An 18,073-nucleotide genomic window follows, 5' to 3' on the forward strand; every position below is an offset into this window, starting at 1 on the left:
GAATGTCAAATCATTAATATATATTAAGAACAATAAGGAGCCAAGACTGATCCCTGTGGAACACCATCTTGATACCTTCCCAGTTAAAGGACTCTGCTGATTTTTGTAGTCTAACTGTACTGTTAATTTCAACCTTCTGCATTCTTCCAATTAAATATGAACTTAACCATTTGTGCACCGTCCCACTTATACCACAATACTTAAACTTATCTAGAAGAATTTCATAGTTCATACAGTCAAAAGCCTTTGAGAGATCACAAAATATCCTAATGGGTGATGTTTTCCGTTGAAAAGCCTTCCTGAAAACCAAACCAATATTTTGTTAATACTCCATTTTTACAAATATATGAGCTATTCTTGAATACATTACTTTTTCAAAAATTTTGGATAAAGTTGTCAGAAGTGAGATTGGACAATAGTTGTTAGCATCAGACCTACCCCATTTTTTATGGAATGATTTAACAATGGCATCTTTCAGACTATCTAGAAAAATACCCTGTTTCAGTGAGCTACTACATATATGACTGAGAATCCTACTCTTCTGTTGGGAACAAGCTATTAGTACTCTGTTGGAAATGCCATCAATTCTATGTGAGCTTTTACTTTTGAGTCAATTTATTATTTTTCTAATTTCAGCAGGAGAGTTTGATTAAATTTCAATTTTATCAAATTGCACAGGTATTGCCTCTTTCATATATAGCCTTGCATTTTCTAATGAATAGCTGGAACCTATGTTCTCTATAACACTTAAGAAATGATTATTAAAAATATTTTCTACTTCTGACATTTTGTTAACAAACTTTTCATTGAATCTTCCTGTGCTCTCAGTTGTCCTGTTTCCCTTTCAACAATAGCCCGCATCTCGTGGTCGTGCGGTAGCGTTCTCGCTTCCCACGCCCAGGTTCCCGGGTTCGATTCCCGGCGGGGTTAGGGATTTTCTCTGTCTCGTGATGGCTGGGTGTTGTGTGCTGTCCTTAGGTTAGTTAGGTTTAAGTAGTTCTAAGTTCTAGGGGACTGATGACCATAGATGTTAAGTCCCATAGTGCTCAGAGCCTTTTAACAATATTCCAAATTATCTTAATTTTATTGTCGGAGTGCAAATATGAGACATAATGGACACACTTCTGGACTTTTTATGAACTTTTCTTAATATAGTGATGTAATTTTTATAATGTTTCACTGTTTCTGCCTCATTATTCCTCCTAGCTATAAGATACATTCACTTTTCTGTTACATGATATTTTTATCTGTTCAATAAGCCACAGCTTTTTAGATTGCTTCTTACAATTACGTTTCACTGTTTTGTTAGGGAAACTGTTTTCGGATATACCTACAAGGGTATCATGAAATAGATTAATTTTTAAATTAGCATCAGGTTCGCTGTACACCTCAGCCCAGTGTAACCCTTGCAAGACTTCCCTGAACGGTTAAATTCTAAAATTGTTAACTGAGTGCCCTATTTCAGAAGACTGCTTTGCATTACTGTATGGAGCTATGTCATATACTGTAACTACCTGTGCATCAAGACCAGAAATACCATACTTAACATGAAACTTTTTTATTTGATTAAATTTATCTTGGTCTGTAAAAACATTGGTCTGTAAAAACATACTCAGTGTACTGCTTTCCTGTACTTCCTTAGTAGAAAAATCAATAACTGATGTCAAATTAAAAGAACCAAGTAATACTTTAATGTTGTCTATCAGACTCTTTCAGAAAACCTATATTTAAATCCCCACAAATAATAATTTGCTTCCCTCTGTCTGACAGATAGTACAACAAAGAACCCAAGGTTTTCAGGAACAGCTGAAAATCCCCCAAAGGGGACCTATAGATATCTACAATTATTTTCATTTTTATTTTACAGTCTAGTTCCGTAGAACCAAACTGAGGATTAAATCTCCAAGGTCATGAAATGTGTCAGTACATGAAATTACAACATAACAATAATAACAGATAAAACAAAATGTTTATGAACCCAAAAAAGACAAGCCATATAACAAAGGAATCAGCTTAATTTTCCAAGGAACTCCACGACAGAATAGAAGGAGTGGCCTATGAGGATACGCTTCTGTTTCAGTTTCGATCTGAAAGAGCGTGGATTACTGCTAAAATTTTTGAATTCTCGTGGTAGCTTATTTAAAACAGATACAGCAGTATACTGCACATCTGTCTGCACAAGAGTCAAGGAAGTGCGATTCAAATGCAGATTAAATTTCTGCCTAGTATTAACTGAGTGAAAATGCTAGTTCGTGAGAATAAGCTGATATTGTTAACAAGAAACTACTGTAAAGGATATGTATATCGAGAGAGCAATGCCAGAATACCCAGACTAATGAATAGCGGCCGATAAGAGGTTCGCAAACTTACACAACTTATTGCCTGAACTGCCCGTTTCTGAGGCAAAAATATATTTTGAGAATGGGAAGATTTACTGCAAAATATAATACCATACTCATAATCGAATGAAAATAAGCAAAGCAAACTACTTTTAGTGTCGAACTATCATTTACTTCAGATATAGTTGGAACAGTAAAAATGGCAGCATTAAGTCTTCGAACAAGATCGTGAACGTGGGCTTTCCAAGACAGTTTACTATTTATCTGAACACATAGAAATTTGAACTGTTCAGTTTCACTAATCTCATAAAGCTATCATTGTTTAGTTTAAGCTCATAGGCACATGCTTCTATATGTTGCTCTGTACAAAGGAAGAGAAATATTTGTGTTTGTTCTATAAATATGAAGGAACCACTAACTGACTTGTTTACTAAGCCATTACCAAGTGAACGATTTGGAAGAGCTACGAGATCGTTTAAATGTTATCAAAGTAGGTTGAGAGTTATTTCAGTTGAAGAGGCATATTGAGGATTGCAATTCAAATTCGTCAAAGTATTGTTTTCCAGTATACTTTCGTTTTAGATGGCAACTATGATACAGTATCTTTTTATCCTGTTCGTTGATATGTGGTTATCATGTTATTCGGTTTCACAAGTATCTTATAATTTGTGTGCCTGAGGAATGCTCACATCTCTCTAAATTTATGATCAACCAATTTACGTTTCACTGCAGATGGAAGGACGAGAAACACTGGGCTGAAGAAACAGTTGTGTCAAACATGTTTCGCATGCCAATTTTGCTGCGATCTCCTGTCCTCACGCTGTATTGCGTTCTTGCAGATTAGTTGTGCGCAGAACCTGGCGCAGTCCTCTGTGCAGACAACTTGTTGCGTATATGTCGGCTCAGATATCTTTGTTTTCTGCTACCCTTATTACATTTGTATACTTTGGAAGACTTGTGACAACCGGTTGTGATGTTATGATGCGGTGAAGTGGGCGTTGAAAGTGGTTTGTGCCGCATTCAGAAAGATAGACCATGAAACTTTTCAAATTAATAGTACATCACAAATCGTTTAGTGGTATGTCGTAATTTTGTGATACTTATTTAACGTGATGCTTGCCATTTATCAACAGCAATGAGAAGTTGCGATTGCCATCGGTCTTACCATAGCCCCAACAAATTGTAAAGATCGGGACGTGTCAGGATACTAGTTTTGAGGGCAATGGTTTTTAAAGAGTGACCTTTATCAGCAGTCGTGGTATATTACACTTCACATCAACTAGTGTAATTTTTTTGGCCCAATTGGCGTTGTATCTCCTTTAGCTGTACGGTAATGAAATATAGTGCACCACAAGTCTTCACTGCGACTTGAGTACATAACCATAGAATGTACAACTTTGTAGCGTCTCGGAGTGTCTACACACATCAAATAATGCGAGCCCCATCGCTGTTGCAGATGTGCTATAGATGTATTAGAGGACAATCAGCTGTTCTTCATACAACCTCACTAGATCCAACTACGATATTTTTAATACTACCTGTGTGCAGAGAGCTTAAACCAAGCCCCCTGATTTTATTTTAAACACTGTCTGTTGTCTGTACATCACATTTATTTACGGGTGTGACACTGTGAAAAGAAAATATTGAATTGTATGTATTTAAACCTGATGTGTTCAAGTGTGGTATTGGAATCCCCTGCCCCGCCCCAAAATCTTGGTCGAGGTGACAGGCTGATGGGTAGCACAACCTAGGTTATGTTTAAAGGTTACAGTTTGGTTGTGAGTTGATGTACCAGTGAATGTGAAAGCCAAATAAAGGTTGTGGTAAAAAACTAACTGGTAGTGCAGCCTGATGTTTATGTCCATGATGTGTTGAAAAGTCCAAGGGTGGCCCAGTGCATAACTTACCAAGTTCAGTGTGGTTCAAAATGGTGATTAAAGAGTAGTAAAGGACACTGATGTATTCCCTAACAAGTGCCCTGTTGCCTGATCATATGCAAATTATTGAGCTGCCACTATACACAGCAGGTAAAAAATGCTGGGAAAATATTACTTGATAAGGTTGTCAGCAAGCAGCTTTATTAAACTTTGACTGGTTACTTTACCAAAAAAAGATAATGTTTCACATCATTGTATTGTTGTGCCATTTCATTTCCTTCAGTTATGAACAATAAAGTTGTTTTTCTCTCTGCTAGTACTGCAATTTTTGTCATATTGGTTACCAAGCAGCACACTGTCATGTACAATAAGATGTGCATGGAGTAGCAAAAGCAGGATACATATAGATGAGATAGATACAAGTAAGATGAAGGTGAAGCTTTCCATCTACCCAAAGCTCTTGACTCCACAGTGCTTTACTATGCTTGGCCCTATTAACAAATGGTATGCCATTGCCTTCCTCTGACCTTTGAACTGACACCCAACCAAGCATTGGGGGAGCTACAGGTTAATGTGGATTCTGAACACAGTGGAACTTGGCTTTTATCACCTTTACAAACAATGCTAGAAGTGAAAAGTGCCAGATAAAAATTCAAAATTAATCAACAAAGTAGAAGGGAAAGAAGAGGATACAAGATATTAGTAGTTATGGTCAGAGGTCAGGGAATAAGTGTAAGAAATAAAATTAAAGATGAAGGAATGTAGTCAGGAGATATAAACTTATATGATGGAAGAAGTGTTTAGGGATGACTATGAGAATGATACTGTAAATTCCATCATTTGCCAAGAGGGTACACTTACATTATATTGCCAGTTACATATGTTCACAATTGCTTCACCTTTATTTTAATTTCTAATTACTTCTTCATGCTGTCTTTATAAACTTCTATTTTGTAACTCTTTGAGACTTGCAAGTTGCTCTAAGTAGCTCGCTTTTATCCCTCAAATTCATAAGGTACATTCAGTGGTGCATAACTTGTGTGCTTAATGAACCTGACAGCTGCCTGTTTTTCAGTACCTTGCTTGTCTTTGCTTACTCTCTGTCAGTGGCTTATTTTGTTGTTAATGTCTGCGTGAGCTCAAACGTAAGAACTGTTTCTTCACCATTGTAACTAGTGTTATGCCCCCCCTCTCTTCCTAATTTTGGGTCGACAGAAGCGTCCGATCCCACGCGTCGGCTTTGACCCGTGACATAAGGGTGTTGTCGTGTGTGACGTCATGACGGCGTGGAGTTTAGTTTGAGTGTGGCTGTCTCCAGTTCTGTTTTATCTTATTTTATTTACTTTTCTGATCTGTTCGTTCTATCTCGTGAGATTTTTTTTTGGGTCGACAGAAGTGTCCGATCCCATGCGTCAGCTTTGACCCGTGACGTAAGGGTGTTGTCGTGTGTGACGTCATGATGGCGCGGAGTTTGGTTTGAGTGTGGCTGTCTCCAGTTCTGTTTTATCTTATTTTATTTACTTTTCTGATCTGTTCGTTCTATCTCGTGAGATTTTTTTTTTTAATTTAAAAACACTTATTACTTATTTTAATTATCTGTTTCCTCGAATTTCTGTTTTAGTTTATTATATTTATCTTTCTGATCTGTTCGTTCTATCCCGTGAGATTTTTTTTTTTTTTTTTTTTTTTTTTTTAAAGACAAAAAACACTAATCAGCTACTGAAGCATCTTCTATGGGTTGCAGGGGTTACGACCCCTGGGGAGGTGGGTGGGTATTCATGCATGGCTGTCTTCACTTACACGTTGTAGCTACGCAAGGCGTCTAAATTTGTTTATATTTAGTTTGCCCCCCCCACCCAAAACACCCCATTTCCCGCACTTGTCCCGTTAGTGTCATTAGGCTTCTTGTGGAAAGTGTGTGTGTTTGTTTTTGTTTCCGCCATATTTGTGACGTCATGGGTCAAAGCAGACGGGCGGGATCGGACGCTTCCGTATTTCCCTAATTTTATGTTCAGAGTTGTTGGGGAAGGCCAGATAAAGTTATAGATACAAATAAAAGGTGCTAAAAATGGATGAATACATTTTAATCTGCTCTTTGTAGTGCATCAGCTGTTGATATTTTATCAGTCATCTTTCATTGTTACCAGTTTACCTCTCCTCAAATCAAGTGAGGTGGAGCAGTGATTAAGACACTGCACTGTTATTGAGAAGCACTGCCTGGGTATTATGATAGATAGTTGGAAAATAAATAAATCTTTTATCAGAAGTACTTCATTCATTAATTGGAATGGCTGCTCAAAGAAAGTCAGTCAAGCACGTTGTCTACACTCCACCTGTGTTAATGATCTTTATATTGAGGCATTAAACTAAACTATATCTTCCTCTCTTTGTACATTTGCGCTGGTATCTGTAGTCATTATATACCAGAGTAGGCCAATAAGTATCTGCATTTTCATTCTAATCGTTTGTAGACAGAATGTCAATCCTAAGGGACCGGGTTCAATTCCCGGTGTGGTTGGAGATTTTCTCCGCTCAGGGACTGGGTGTTGTGTAGTCCTAATAATCATCGTCATCATCATTTCATCCCCATTGACGTGCAAGTTGTTGGAGTGGCATCAAATCGGCAGACTTGCACCCGGTGAATGACATTTATTATGGCTTTGTCCGTTCACCAACTGCTAGATTGTACTGTTCTCTTCACTTGTGAAAGGTTGCAGCGTTGCCATATCAGTATGATTTGCTCTTGTGTGAAGTAAACATGGTGGTGCCACTCTGTTTTTCACAATGAGGATAAGTGTTCTGTAACCTGTATAAGGAGCTGAATTTTCTGGAAGACCTTAAACACAATATGGGGAATAGATCTTACTGTGGTGAAGGTTTTTCTAGTGGATTGAACAATTCAGAAGTGTGTAAACACAAGTGAAAGATGAGAAAACGGCAGGATATCCAGTCTTATCCCCAGCTAATGTCAACATTAAGTAAATTCATGGGCTGTTTTTGAGTAACCATTGAGCGACTGCTGATGAAGATGCAGACTATATTGCATATTAGTTGTGGTTCTGCTTATGATGTCATCTGTAACAGTTTCAAACTTTGTACAGTCTCTGAAATAAATGTCCCAAAACAACTCAGCGAAGAGCACAAGCACCATTGTGTGAGAATTTGTATGCTGCTGCCTAATCATCACGGTAATGAGGAAGAAATGTTTTTGAAGCAAAACATCATTGGAGATGTAACATGCATTCATAACTTTGGACCAGAGAGAAAGAAATTAAAAGAGTGAGCATGTTGCAGGAAATGTGATGTTCCCAGTTTTTTAGTACTTACAAGGACAAATTCTGGAACATCATCTGGAAAGGGTTAAGAGGAAACAGTCAACATTCCAGTGATGTGCTTTGCAATGGGTCAAAGCATACAATTTCAAACAAACACTAAGGCCTGTTGTCCCTTGCAACCATTGTACCCACCCACTCACCCACCCACGACAAAGTGTGTCCACACATTGCTGCTCATATTGTTCTAACCCATCAGATGGTGTATTTGGAAGTGTTGGAGCAATGTGCACAGAGTCATGATGCCCCCCCCCCCCCCCCCCCCCCCCGTCCACAAATTGGATTTCCATTAATTCTGATTAAAGCAGTGCATGTCCATGGCTTGCCTGTAGGTTAACTGAAATTTGTGATACCACCTGTCTGCTTTGACCTGTGATGTAACTGCTGTGTGATGTCATGGTGGTGTGACAGGACAACTATGTTGAATAATGATTTAAATTTTATGCTGTTGCAGTAAATTAGGAAAATGTCCAAGCACTTTGTCTTCCTCTTGTATTGCATTCATCTTGATATCTTGATCTAACCATATCCTTATTGGTCAATACCCCTTGTACTAGTAACATTCTAGTAGGCAATGCGAGCAATTCACTTCAGCTCAGTTTGGTGTACTTACTCAAAAACTGCCAATGTTGTATATTACTCCAGTGCTTTTTCAACTATATATTTGAGCACATATTTTACTGAAGCTTGATTCTTGTGCAATTTCTCTGAAAATATACAGAAATGAATTCAAATGCCCACCACTGCCACCAGTGTAGTGAAAGTAATGCATCCCATAGAGCTTCCAACGTCTTAGTAATTTTTCCTTTTTCTTCGGCAAAAGAAGGCAAGTCACCTTCCTGGTCTCTCAGCACAAGTGTGTTTACTGTCATTAATGTGTATGCGGAAAAAACTATCTGTTTGAATGACAAGATAGTAATTATTTAGGAGTACCTTGCATCTCAAATACTTTTCTTGGATTTCTGCCAGTTAAAACTGTGCATCTGAAAATGTCAGACAGTTGTTTCAATGAAGTGTTGTGGCACAGTGTTAACTGGCGGCAAACCTATTATTTCAAACAGATGTACCAGGAAACCCAGAAAAATTATACCTGCCATCTATTAATGGACTGCTGGATGTGCCATACTGTACAGTGCTTGTTGATTACTCTTTGAAATAGGCTAAAATAAGTGTTGATGCTGCCAGTAGATGTGATAGTCGTAACACTTGATCCTAAACATTACTGGCACTTCAAGTACATTGTTCTGTTTCAAACTGTATGCCTCTTTTTATGTTTGCTACTCGCCATATAGTGGAGCTGCTGAGTCGCGATAGGCACAACAAAAAGATTCACATAATTATAGCTTTCAGCCATTAAGGCCTTTGTCAGCAGTACACACACAAGGGAGTGGCGGACACTGAAGTGTTGCAGTTTAGATGTAGGGCAGGAGAGAAGGTGCAGAGGGGGGAGGGGGTAAGTAGCGGAAAGGAGAGAAATAAAAAGAAATTAAAAGACTGGGTGTGGCGGTGAAATGACAGCTGTGTAGTGCTGGAATTTGAACAGGGTGGGGGCTGGATGGGTGAGGACAGCGACTAATGAAGTTTGAGGCCAGGAGGGTTATGGGAACATAGGATGTATTACAGGGAAAGTTCCCACCTGCACAATTCAGAAAAGCTGGTTTTGGTGGGAACGATTCATATGGCACAGGCTGTGAAGCAGTCATTTGAGTCATATCGTGTTTGGCAGCATGTTCAGCAGCAGGGTGGTCCACTTGTTTTTTGGCCACAGTTTGTTGGTGGCCTTTCATGCGGACAGACAGCTTGTTGGTTGTCATGCCTACATGGAATGCAGCACAGTGGTTGCAGCTTAGCTTGTAAATCACATGACAGGTTTCACAGGTAGCCCTACCTTTGGTGGGATAGGTGATGATGGTGACTGGACTGGAGTAGGTGGTGGTAGGAGGATGTATGGGACAGGTCTTGCATCCAGGTCTATTACAGGGGTATGAGCCATGAGGTAAGGGATTGGGAGCAGGGGTTGTGTAAGGATGGACGAGTATATTGTGTAGGTTCGGTGGACGGCGGAATACCATGGTAGGAGGGGTGGGAAGGATAGTGGGCAGAACATTTCTCATTTCAGGGCACGATGAGAGGTAATCGAAACCCTGGCAGATAATGTAATTCAGTTGCTCCAGTCCCGGATGGTACTGAGTTACAAGGGGAATGCTTCTCTGTGGCTGGACTGTGGGACTCTGGGAGGTGGTGGGAGACTGAAATGATTGGGCATGAGAGATTTGTTTTTGTATGAGGATGGGAGGATAATTACGGTCAGTGAAGGCTTCAGTGAGACCCTCGATATATTTTGAGAGAGACTACTCGTCACTGCAGGTGCGACGACAACGGGTGGCTAAACTGTACGGAAGGGACTTCTCGATATGGAATGGGTGGCATCTGTCGAAGTGGAGGTATTGGTGGTGGTTAGTAGATTTGATATGGACGGAGGTGGAGGTCAACATCTAGGAAGGTGGCTTGTTGGGTTGAGTAGGCCCAGGTGAAGCAAATGGGGGAGAAGTTGAAGTTCTGGAGGAATATGCATAAGGTGACCTCACCTTCACTCCAGATAGCAAAGATGTCGTCAATGAATCTGAACCAGGTGAGGGGTTTAGGATTCTGTGTTTTTAGGAAGGATTCCTCTAGATGGCCCATGAATAGGTTAGCACACTGTAGCCGTATCACGGATTTGTTTGTAGGTAATTACTTCAAAGGAGAAGTAATTGTGGGTGAGGGTATAGTTGGTCCTGGAGACTAGGAAGGAGGTTGTTGGTTTGGAATCCATAGGGCATCTAGAAAGGTAGTGTTCGATAACAGTAAGGCCATGGGCATTAGGGATGTTAGTGTACAGGGAGGTGGCATCAACAGTGACAAGCAGGGCACCGTGTGGTAAAGAGACAGGAACTGTGGAGAGTCAGTTGAGGAAATGGTTGCACTGATGCTGCTGCTCGCAGTGTGGTTTCAGATCTCTGAGACTGTAGACATGTGTGCAAGTTGTGTTTGCATGAGTATATGTGTGTGCACGTGTGTGTATGTGTGTCTTCTGCTGACAAAGGCCTTAATGGCCGAAATTTATAGTTGTGCGAATCTTTTTTTTTGTGCCTATCACGACTTAGCATCTCCACTATATGGTGAGAAGCAACTTTCCTTCTCTGGTATTGTTACATTCCATCCTGGATTTTCCATTGTTTGATCTTTTTATGTTTCAAACGTGTCTCTCTCTTTCTGCCTGTCTAACAAGAATTACATTTCGCGCAAATGCCCATCCTTACATCAGCTTCCTTTCAGCATCTGACGTTCTCAACAGAATGGCTGTTCTCCAGCCTTTTATACACACACACACACACACTCACACATTCTCTCCCACACACACTCACTTTGCTCTCGAACATAAAGAAATGTGTGTGTGTGTGTGTGTGTGTGTGTGTGAGACAGAGAGAGAGAGAGAGAGAGAGAGTGCGGATAACAACTAAACTGAAAAGAAATTATGTGATACAAATAAAGATTAAAGCCCAAGACCATAGGGAAAAAGGCCAATGAAATGAATTTATGATATGAACAAAAAGAAAAATAATAAAAATGAAACATAAGTAATGGTATACATGACAGAGAAGTTTGAGAGAATTCAAATGTAAGGAGAAATCTAATGTCTACTGTGCAAAGAATCTGGGGAAGCAGGTGGGGAAGAAATTTGAGTAAATTGTGTCCATGGGTATAACCAAAACCATGCAGATTGAACATTGACTTATCAATTAAATGCAGCTTGGCGGACTACTGCCCTCATTTAAATTCCGTTCTCATGTTCAGTGGCAGGAAATGTGTGTTAGGAATTGGTGAGAGAAGAAAACTACGAAGAAACTAGTGTAGAGCAAATCCTGTAATTCTGATACAATAAAGTATACGTTTGGTATCTAAAGCTATAAAGCAGTTCTGTTCAGTGGAGAAATACACACCACTCACACTTGGAGGTAGAATTAGATATCCACTGATAATTTTGTAGCAAAGCCTATTGGGTTGTGAGATTTAAGCAGTTTGTTTTGAGTGTTAGGTTGTGGTCAAGCAAGCATAAAATGGTTTTTGCTTCTAGACCAGTAGTTGGGTGAAATGAGGAGCACCATTCTACAAGAGACAGGAAAGTGTATCTGAAATTATTCAAATTCCACCCACTTGCAACCTTGTAGCCTTTTGGGTAGCAAAGGTGATATATCACTGAATTATTAAGAAGTGAAAAAGAGATCATGTTGTGAATTCCTGGACACTATGTAAATTGTTGCATGAAGCCTTCTGAGTTCTGGGGTAGGTGTGAGATACTCAATAACTTACATGATGTGCAACGATAATCTCCTGACCACCTCAACAGGCTTAGCCTAGGTGATGGCAGAACATTTCATCGACATGGGAGCTAACACTAGACAGGATGATTTGGTGCCCTGGATCAGCATCGTCGACACTCGTCCTTTCTAGAATGTCTTCTTCTTCTTGTTCATGGCAGTTAAGTTCTTCTAGAATGTATTGCTGACTGTCTTTTTTATGTCAAAGATAAGAACTCTTTTTTTCTCACTAATTAAAAAAATGATGATAAGCATTTATTGTTTGATTTGTCAGAACGGAACAAATGACAGACTTGCTTAGCAGCTGCACAAGTGTGTAGTGAAGTTTTTAAATTGTTGCCAGTTAAGTCTGTTTATTTAGTTATAATAAAAGCCTAACATATGCCGTTTTCTAAAAGTGATAAATATGTATTAAACAAAAAATACAAGCGTAAATAATTGAGTTAATTTCATGTTCCATGGATCGTTTTGCATGGTAAATCTTATTGATGTGGAATGACTCTTTTACAAGTACATCACATATTAATTTGTAAATATGGTTACATGCTGAACATTTATAAGGTTTTTTTAAAGGATATCAAAAGATCATGTGGGTTGATGGAATTTCAGACAGAATTGTGAAAAGTTGTTCCAGTTCAATACGTAATGTCCTTAGTGATATATGCAATGCATTGCTGCCACAGGGAATTTTTCCAGACTGGTTAAAGTATGCAATTAAACCATTTCATAAGAAAGTTGACAAGACAGGCTTAAATAGTTATCACACAGTTTCCTTACTGACATCTTTCTCCAAAACATCTGAAAATGTAATGTACTCATGAATATCTGCACACAAATGGAAACAACGTACTTAGCATATCACAGTTTCAATTCCAGGAGGGTTACTCAACTGAGAATGGTATTTATACATTCACTCATCAAATAGTAAAAGCCTAAAATAATATTATATTGCCAGTTTGGAATTTTTGTGACCTTTCCAAGGTGTTGGATTTGTGTAGGTCATGGTGCTCTCATAGAAAAACTCAAGTTTTATGGAACTGATGGCTTTACACGCAGCTGATTATCATTTAGGTATCTCTTAAAGGAGCCAGGTATTTTAACTGCACTGTCACAATCCATATATTTGCTAGTGAAATTAGTCATAAATAATCCATCACAATTTGAGAAAAGCAATTATGTCCATACCTACAACTCTAGAGGGAAAAATGACCTTTATTTAGAAGTCACTGGCTCAGTAACATAAAATGTCTGACAGATTGGGAAGCAAGTTTTAAATCTAATTTAAAATCATTTTTCCTGCACAACTTCTTCTGTTCCATTGATGAAATTGTTATTAAAAACTTGTACAAAAGGGGGGGGGGGGGGGAGAGAGAGAGAGAGAGAGAGAGAGAGAGAGAGAGAGAGAGAGAGAGAGAGAGAGAGAGAGAGAGAGACCCCAAGATTGTGTTGCAAGTGTGACTGCCATTTCTATATGGACAATATTCTTAATTTTAAAGGAACTATGAGCTTCCTGGGCTTCACATTTCATTTAAAGCTTATCTGTTCATCACAGCGTGAGACCTAGAAGCAAGGTCCCTAAAAGTACTATGATGTTGTTGTTGTTGTGATCTTCAGTCCTGAGACTGGTTTGATGCAGCTCTCCATGCTACCCTATCCTGTGCAAGCTCCTTCATCTCCCAGTACTTGCTGCAACCTACATCCTTCTGAATCTGCTTGATGTATTCATCTCTTGGTCTCCCTCTACAATTTTTACCCTCCACTCTGCCCTCCAGTACTAAATTGGTAATCCCTTGATGCCTCAGAACATGTCCTACCAACCGATCCCTTCTTCTGGTCAAGTTGTGCCACAAACTCCTCTTCTCCCCATTTCTATTCAATATCTCCTCATTAGTTATGTGATCCACCCACCTAATCTTCAGCATTCTTCTGTAGCACCACATTTCGAAAGCTTCTATTCTCTTCTTGTCTAACTATTTATTGTCCATGTTTCACTTCCATACATGGCTACACTCCTTATAAATACTTTCAGAAATGACTTCCTGACACTTAAATCTATACTTGATGTTAACAAATTTCTCTTCTTCAGAAACGCTTTCCTTGCCATTGCCAGTCTACATTTTATATCCTTTCTACTTCGACCATCATCAATTATTTTGCTCCCCGTATAGCAAAACTCCTTTACTACTTTAAGTATCTCATTTCCTAATTTAATTCCCTCAGCATATTTTGAAATATTTTAGCACCAGTTCATGGGGAGCAGACAACACTCTTTCAAGCCCCTGAAACTTGGGTGAACTGTCGCTTTGAAGAGCCTATAAAAAATAGCCGTACTACAGACACCTGACCACCATACCATTGCTTGCACACCCCTCTATTTTCAGAATTAGAAAGAAAAAAAAAATACATAGACATTTGTAAAGGCCAAAAATGTCTGCTTGTGTCTGTGTATGTGCGGATGGATATGTGTGCGTGTGTGCGCGCGAGTGTATACCTGTCCTTTTTCCCCCTAAGGTAAGTCTTTCCGTTCCCGGGATTGGAATGACTCCTTACCCTCTCCCTTAAAACCCACATCCTTTCGTCTTTCCATCTCCTTCCCTCTTTCCTGATGAAGCAACCGTTTGTTGAGAAAGCTTGAATTTTTATATACGGCCAAACTTTCAGGAAACATTCCTCACACACAAATAAAGAAAAGATGTTATGTGGACATGTGTCCGGAAACGCTTAATTTCTATGTTAGAGCTCATTTTAGTTTCGTCAGTATGTACTGTACTTCCTCGATTCACTGCCAGTTGGCCCAATTGAAGGAAGGTAATGTTGACTTCGGTGCTTGTATTGACATGCGACTCATTGCTCTACAGTACTAGCATCAAGCGCATCAGTACGTAGCATCAACAGGTTAGTGTTCATCACGAACGTGGTTTTGCAGTCAGTGCAATGTTTACTAATGCGGATTTTGCAGATGCCCATTTGATGTATGGATTAGCACGGGCCAATAGCCGTGGTGCGGTACGTTTGTATCGAGACAGATTTCCCGAATGAAGGTGTCCCGACAGGAAGACGTCTGAAGCAATTGATCGGTGTCTTAGGGAGCATGGAACATTCCAGCCTATGACTCGCGACTGAGGAAGACCTAGAACGATGAGGACACCTGCAATGGATGAGGCAATTCTTCATGCAGTTGACGATAACCCTAATGTCAGCATCAGAGAAGTTGCTGCTGTACAAGGTAACGTTGACCACGTCACTGTATGGAGAGTGCTATGGGAGAACCAGTTGTTTCCGTACCATGTACAGCGTGTGCAGGCACTATCAGCAGCTGATTGGCCTCCACGGGTACACTTCTGCGAATGGTTCATCCAACAGTGTGTCAATCCTCATTTCAGTGCAAATGTTCTCTTTACGGATGAGGCTTCATCCCAACGTGATCAAATTGTAAATTTTCACAATCAACATGTGCGGGCTGACGAGAATCCGCACGCAATTGTGCAATCACGTCATCAACACAGATTTTCTGTGAATGTTTGGGCAGGCATTGTTGGTGATGTCTTGATTGGGCTCCATGTTCTTCCACCTACGCTTAATGGAGCATGTTATCATGATTTCATATGGGATACTCTACCTGTGCTGCCAGAACATGTGCCTTTACAAGTACGACACAACATGTGGTTCATGCATGATGGAGCTCCTGCACATTTCAGTCGAAGTGTTCGTACGCTTCTCAACAACAGATTCGGTGACCGATGGATTGGTAGAGGCGGGCCAATTCCGTGGCCTCCATGCTCTCCTGACCTCAACCCTCTTCACTTTCATTTATGGGAGCATTTGAAAGCTCTTGTCTACACAACCCCGGTACCAAATGTAGAGACTCTTCGTGCTTGTATTGTGGACGGCTGTGATACAATACGCCATTCTCCAGGGCTGCATCAGCGCATCAAGGATTCCATGCGATGGAGGGTGGTTGCATGTATCCTCGCTAACGGAGGACTTTTGAACATTTCCTGTAACAAAGTGTTTGAAGTCACGCTGGTATGTTCTGTTGCTGTGTGTTTCCATTCCATGATTAATGTGATTTGAAGAGAAGTAATAAAATGAGCACTAACATGGAAAGTAAGCGTTTCCGGACACATGTCCACATAACATATTTTCTTTCTTTGTGTGTGAGGAATGTTTCCTGAAAGTTTGGCCGTACCTTTTTGTAACACCCTGTATATATATATCACCTCATGCAAGATTGTCACACAGTACATAGTATGGAAAACAATCTCTCAGTCCTCCATACAGTGAAAAAGAGATACTTTTTGTATATTTATGAAGACTGAGAAATGTACACCTACCGAAAAAAAGTCCAAAGAAAAGACACCCAAAGAGCAATGCACATTAAGAAACAACAGTTTCTTAGGTAACTGCTGCCCCGTTTTTGACAACTTCCTTTAAAGCCATTCCACAATTTCAAAGCTATGCCTGGACGTTTGTGTATATATATTAGCAGTTGACAATGTGTCCAAGCTCCATTATACCCTTCAGCAGTTCTCAGTGTTTTAAATTTTGCTCATTAGAGGACTTAATCTCGGGCTCAACTTGAACATCCATCCACTGTACTTATTTTACACTTATATTAAATTGAAATAATTACTTTTGGTATTTTGTTTGGAAAACATGCAATTTGAAATTTTGAAACACGAGGGAATAATTGTTCTGAAGCTAAAGCATTGTAATAGTTTTGATGTTTCAGGTTGTATAGTTTTATCATTATGACCTCACTGGGTGCAAGCCATTTAAATCTACTTGACTTTTACTGTTTTTGTCATTAACATTGCTTCTCTACAGCATAACATAAGTTATTTAATCTTTCAGCACTTGTACTATACATATATAAGCTTTGTGTCCCATTTGCTACTACATAAAGTATATATACATCCATATTATGCATTAACAATGGCAGATTCAGGTGTGCTTGATAATGGACTAGTATAAAGGCTGAAACACTTCATGTGGAATTAATAAAGTTCTAATTAAGCACCTGAAGTGGCTTTTCATTAAATGAACAATAGTTGTGGAATCAGCACTATCCAAACATGTAGGAGCTAATAATTTCTCAGTAATAGTAAGCGAACAATGAGGCTCAATGGAATCCATCCAGAAGGAACTGCATTTAAAAATGTCGAGGTTGATTTTAAAATTCTACACTGAGATTTGGCAGATCTCCATCCTGGCTGCTACAGAGATGCAGAAGTACCTTTAAATTTGATAAACAATAAGAAGGAAAAGAAGGAACACGCTCCAGATATAACTTACATCATTGTTTGCTAGCCTTTTAGGTAGACATCGTGGTTTTAATATAGTGTACACTGATAGTTATAAGCAAGGGGGCTCCCGTTGCTGTTGTGTTTCCCGGTCATGTCCTCAGGATTTTCCTTCCCACTGAATACATTATATTTAGTGCAGATGAAATGTCTCCAAAGCAAAAAAGTCACATCTGCTTCAATTCCCATAGTACCCTGTAGATTTTGCAGCAAATGTTTCCAATAGAGAAAATTACAGACAGAATGGCCCTCTCCTTGTTCAGCAGCAAGGGAGGCATGTGCCATTCTGCTGAGTACCATGGGATGTGGGAATCTGGTGAAATGAGCATGAGACCAAGGAGTCCCACCGTGAGTTGGAGAGCCATACAGCTATGTGAGTAGGAGTGACTGGCAGTAAGGTGCAGTAAGCTGTGGCTGGTGAAAAGCAGTGGTCTACTTCATACCAGTCATTCCAGTGGGGTGTTAAGTGGAGTCCTGCCCTCTATTTTAGCTGATGTTTAGAGAAATGTGGTAAATCTTTTAAAATTGTGTGTAACATCTGAACTGTAGTCTAAGCTTTTAGGCTGGAGTTGTTAATGTGTATGTGGCTGAGCTCTTTGTAGTCCAGTGATCATCCAGCTGTATGATGTACTATTTTAATTCTTTCACTGTGGTGATACCACTACTGATGAATGCCATATTAGAGCAGTATACAAATGGGTTCAGAAAACATATTAAGGAATTGAAACTGTTGGCAAGGAAAAGACTCCTGTTTTTGTCTCTTCTCTGGAGGCATTAACAGAAAAATCTTTCCTGTGTGGACATTTCAGAGATATTTTGTTTCATCTTGAAAATGCCAAAGACACTACAAGAGAGCTCATT

The 18,073-nt window shown here is 39.5% G+C and overlaps 1 protein-coding gene across 7 annotated transcripts in view; it reads left to right on the top strand.

The window, feature by feature from the left end:
• The first annotated feature begins 3,283 nt into the window (after window positions 1-3,283).
• LOC124615696 (GATOR complex protein Iml1) overlaps window positions 3,284-18,073 on the top strand; it is a 597,731-nt gene continuing 582,941 nt past the window's right edge. For all 7 annotated transcript variants that reach the window (XM_047143737.1, XM_047143755.1, XM_047143765.1 and 4 more), the window contains exon 1: window positions 3,284-3,417. In XM_047143737.1, the coding sequence (XP_046999693.1) occupies window positions 3,375-3,417 (43 nt within the window). In that variant the 5' untranslated portion in view covers window positions 3,284-3,374. The remainder of the gene's footprint in view (window positions 3,418-18,073) is intronic.

This window comes from Schistocerca americana, chromosome 1, assembly GCF_021461395.2.
Source record: "Schistocerca americana isolate TAMUIC-IGC-003095 chromosome 1, iqSchAmer2.1, whole genome shotgun sequence".
NCBI classification, from domain to species: domain Eukaryota; kingdom Metazoa; phylum Arthropoda; class Insecta; order Orthoptera; family Acrididae; genus Schistocerca; species Schistocerca americana.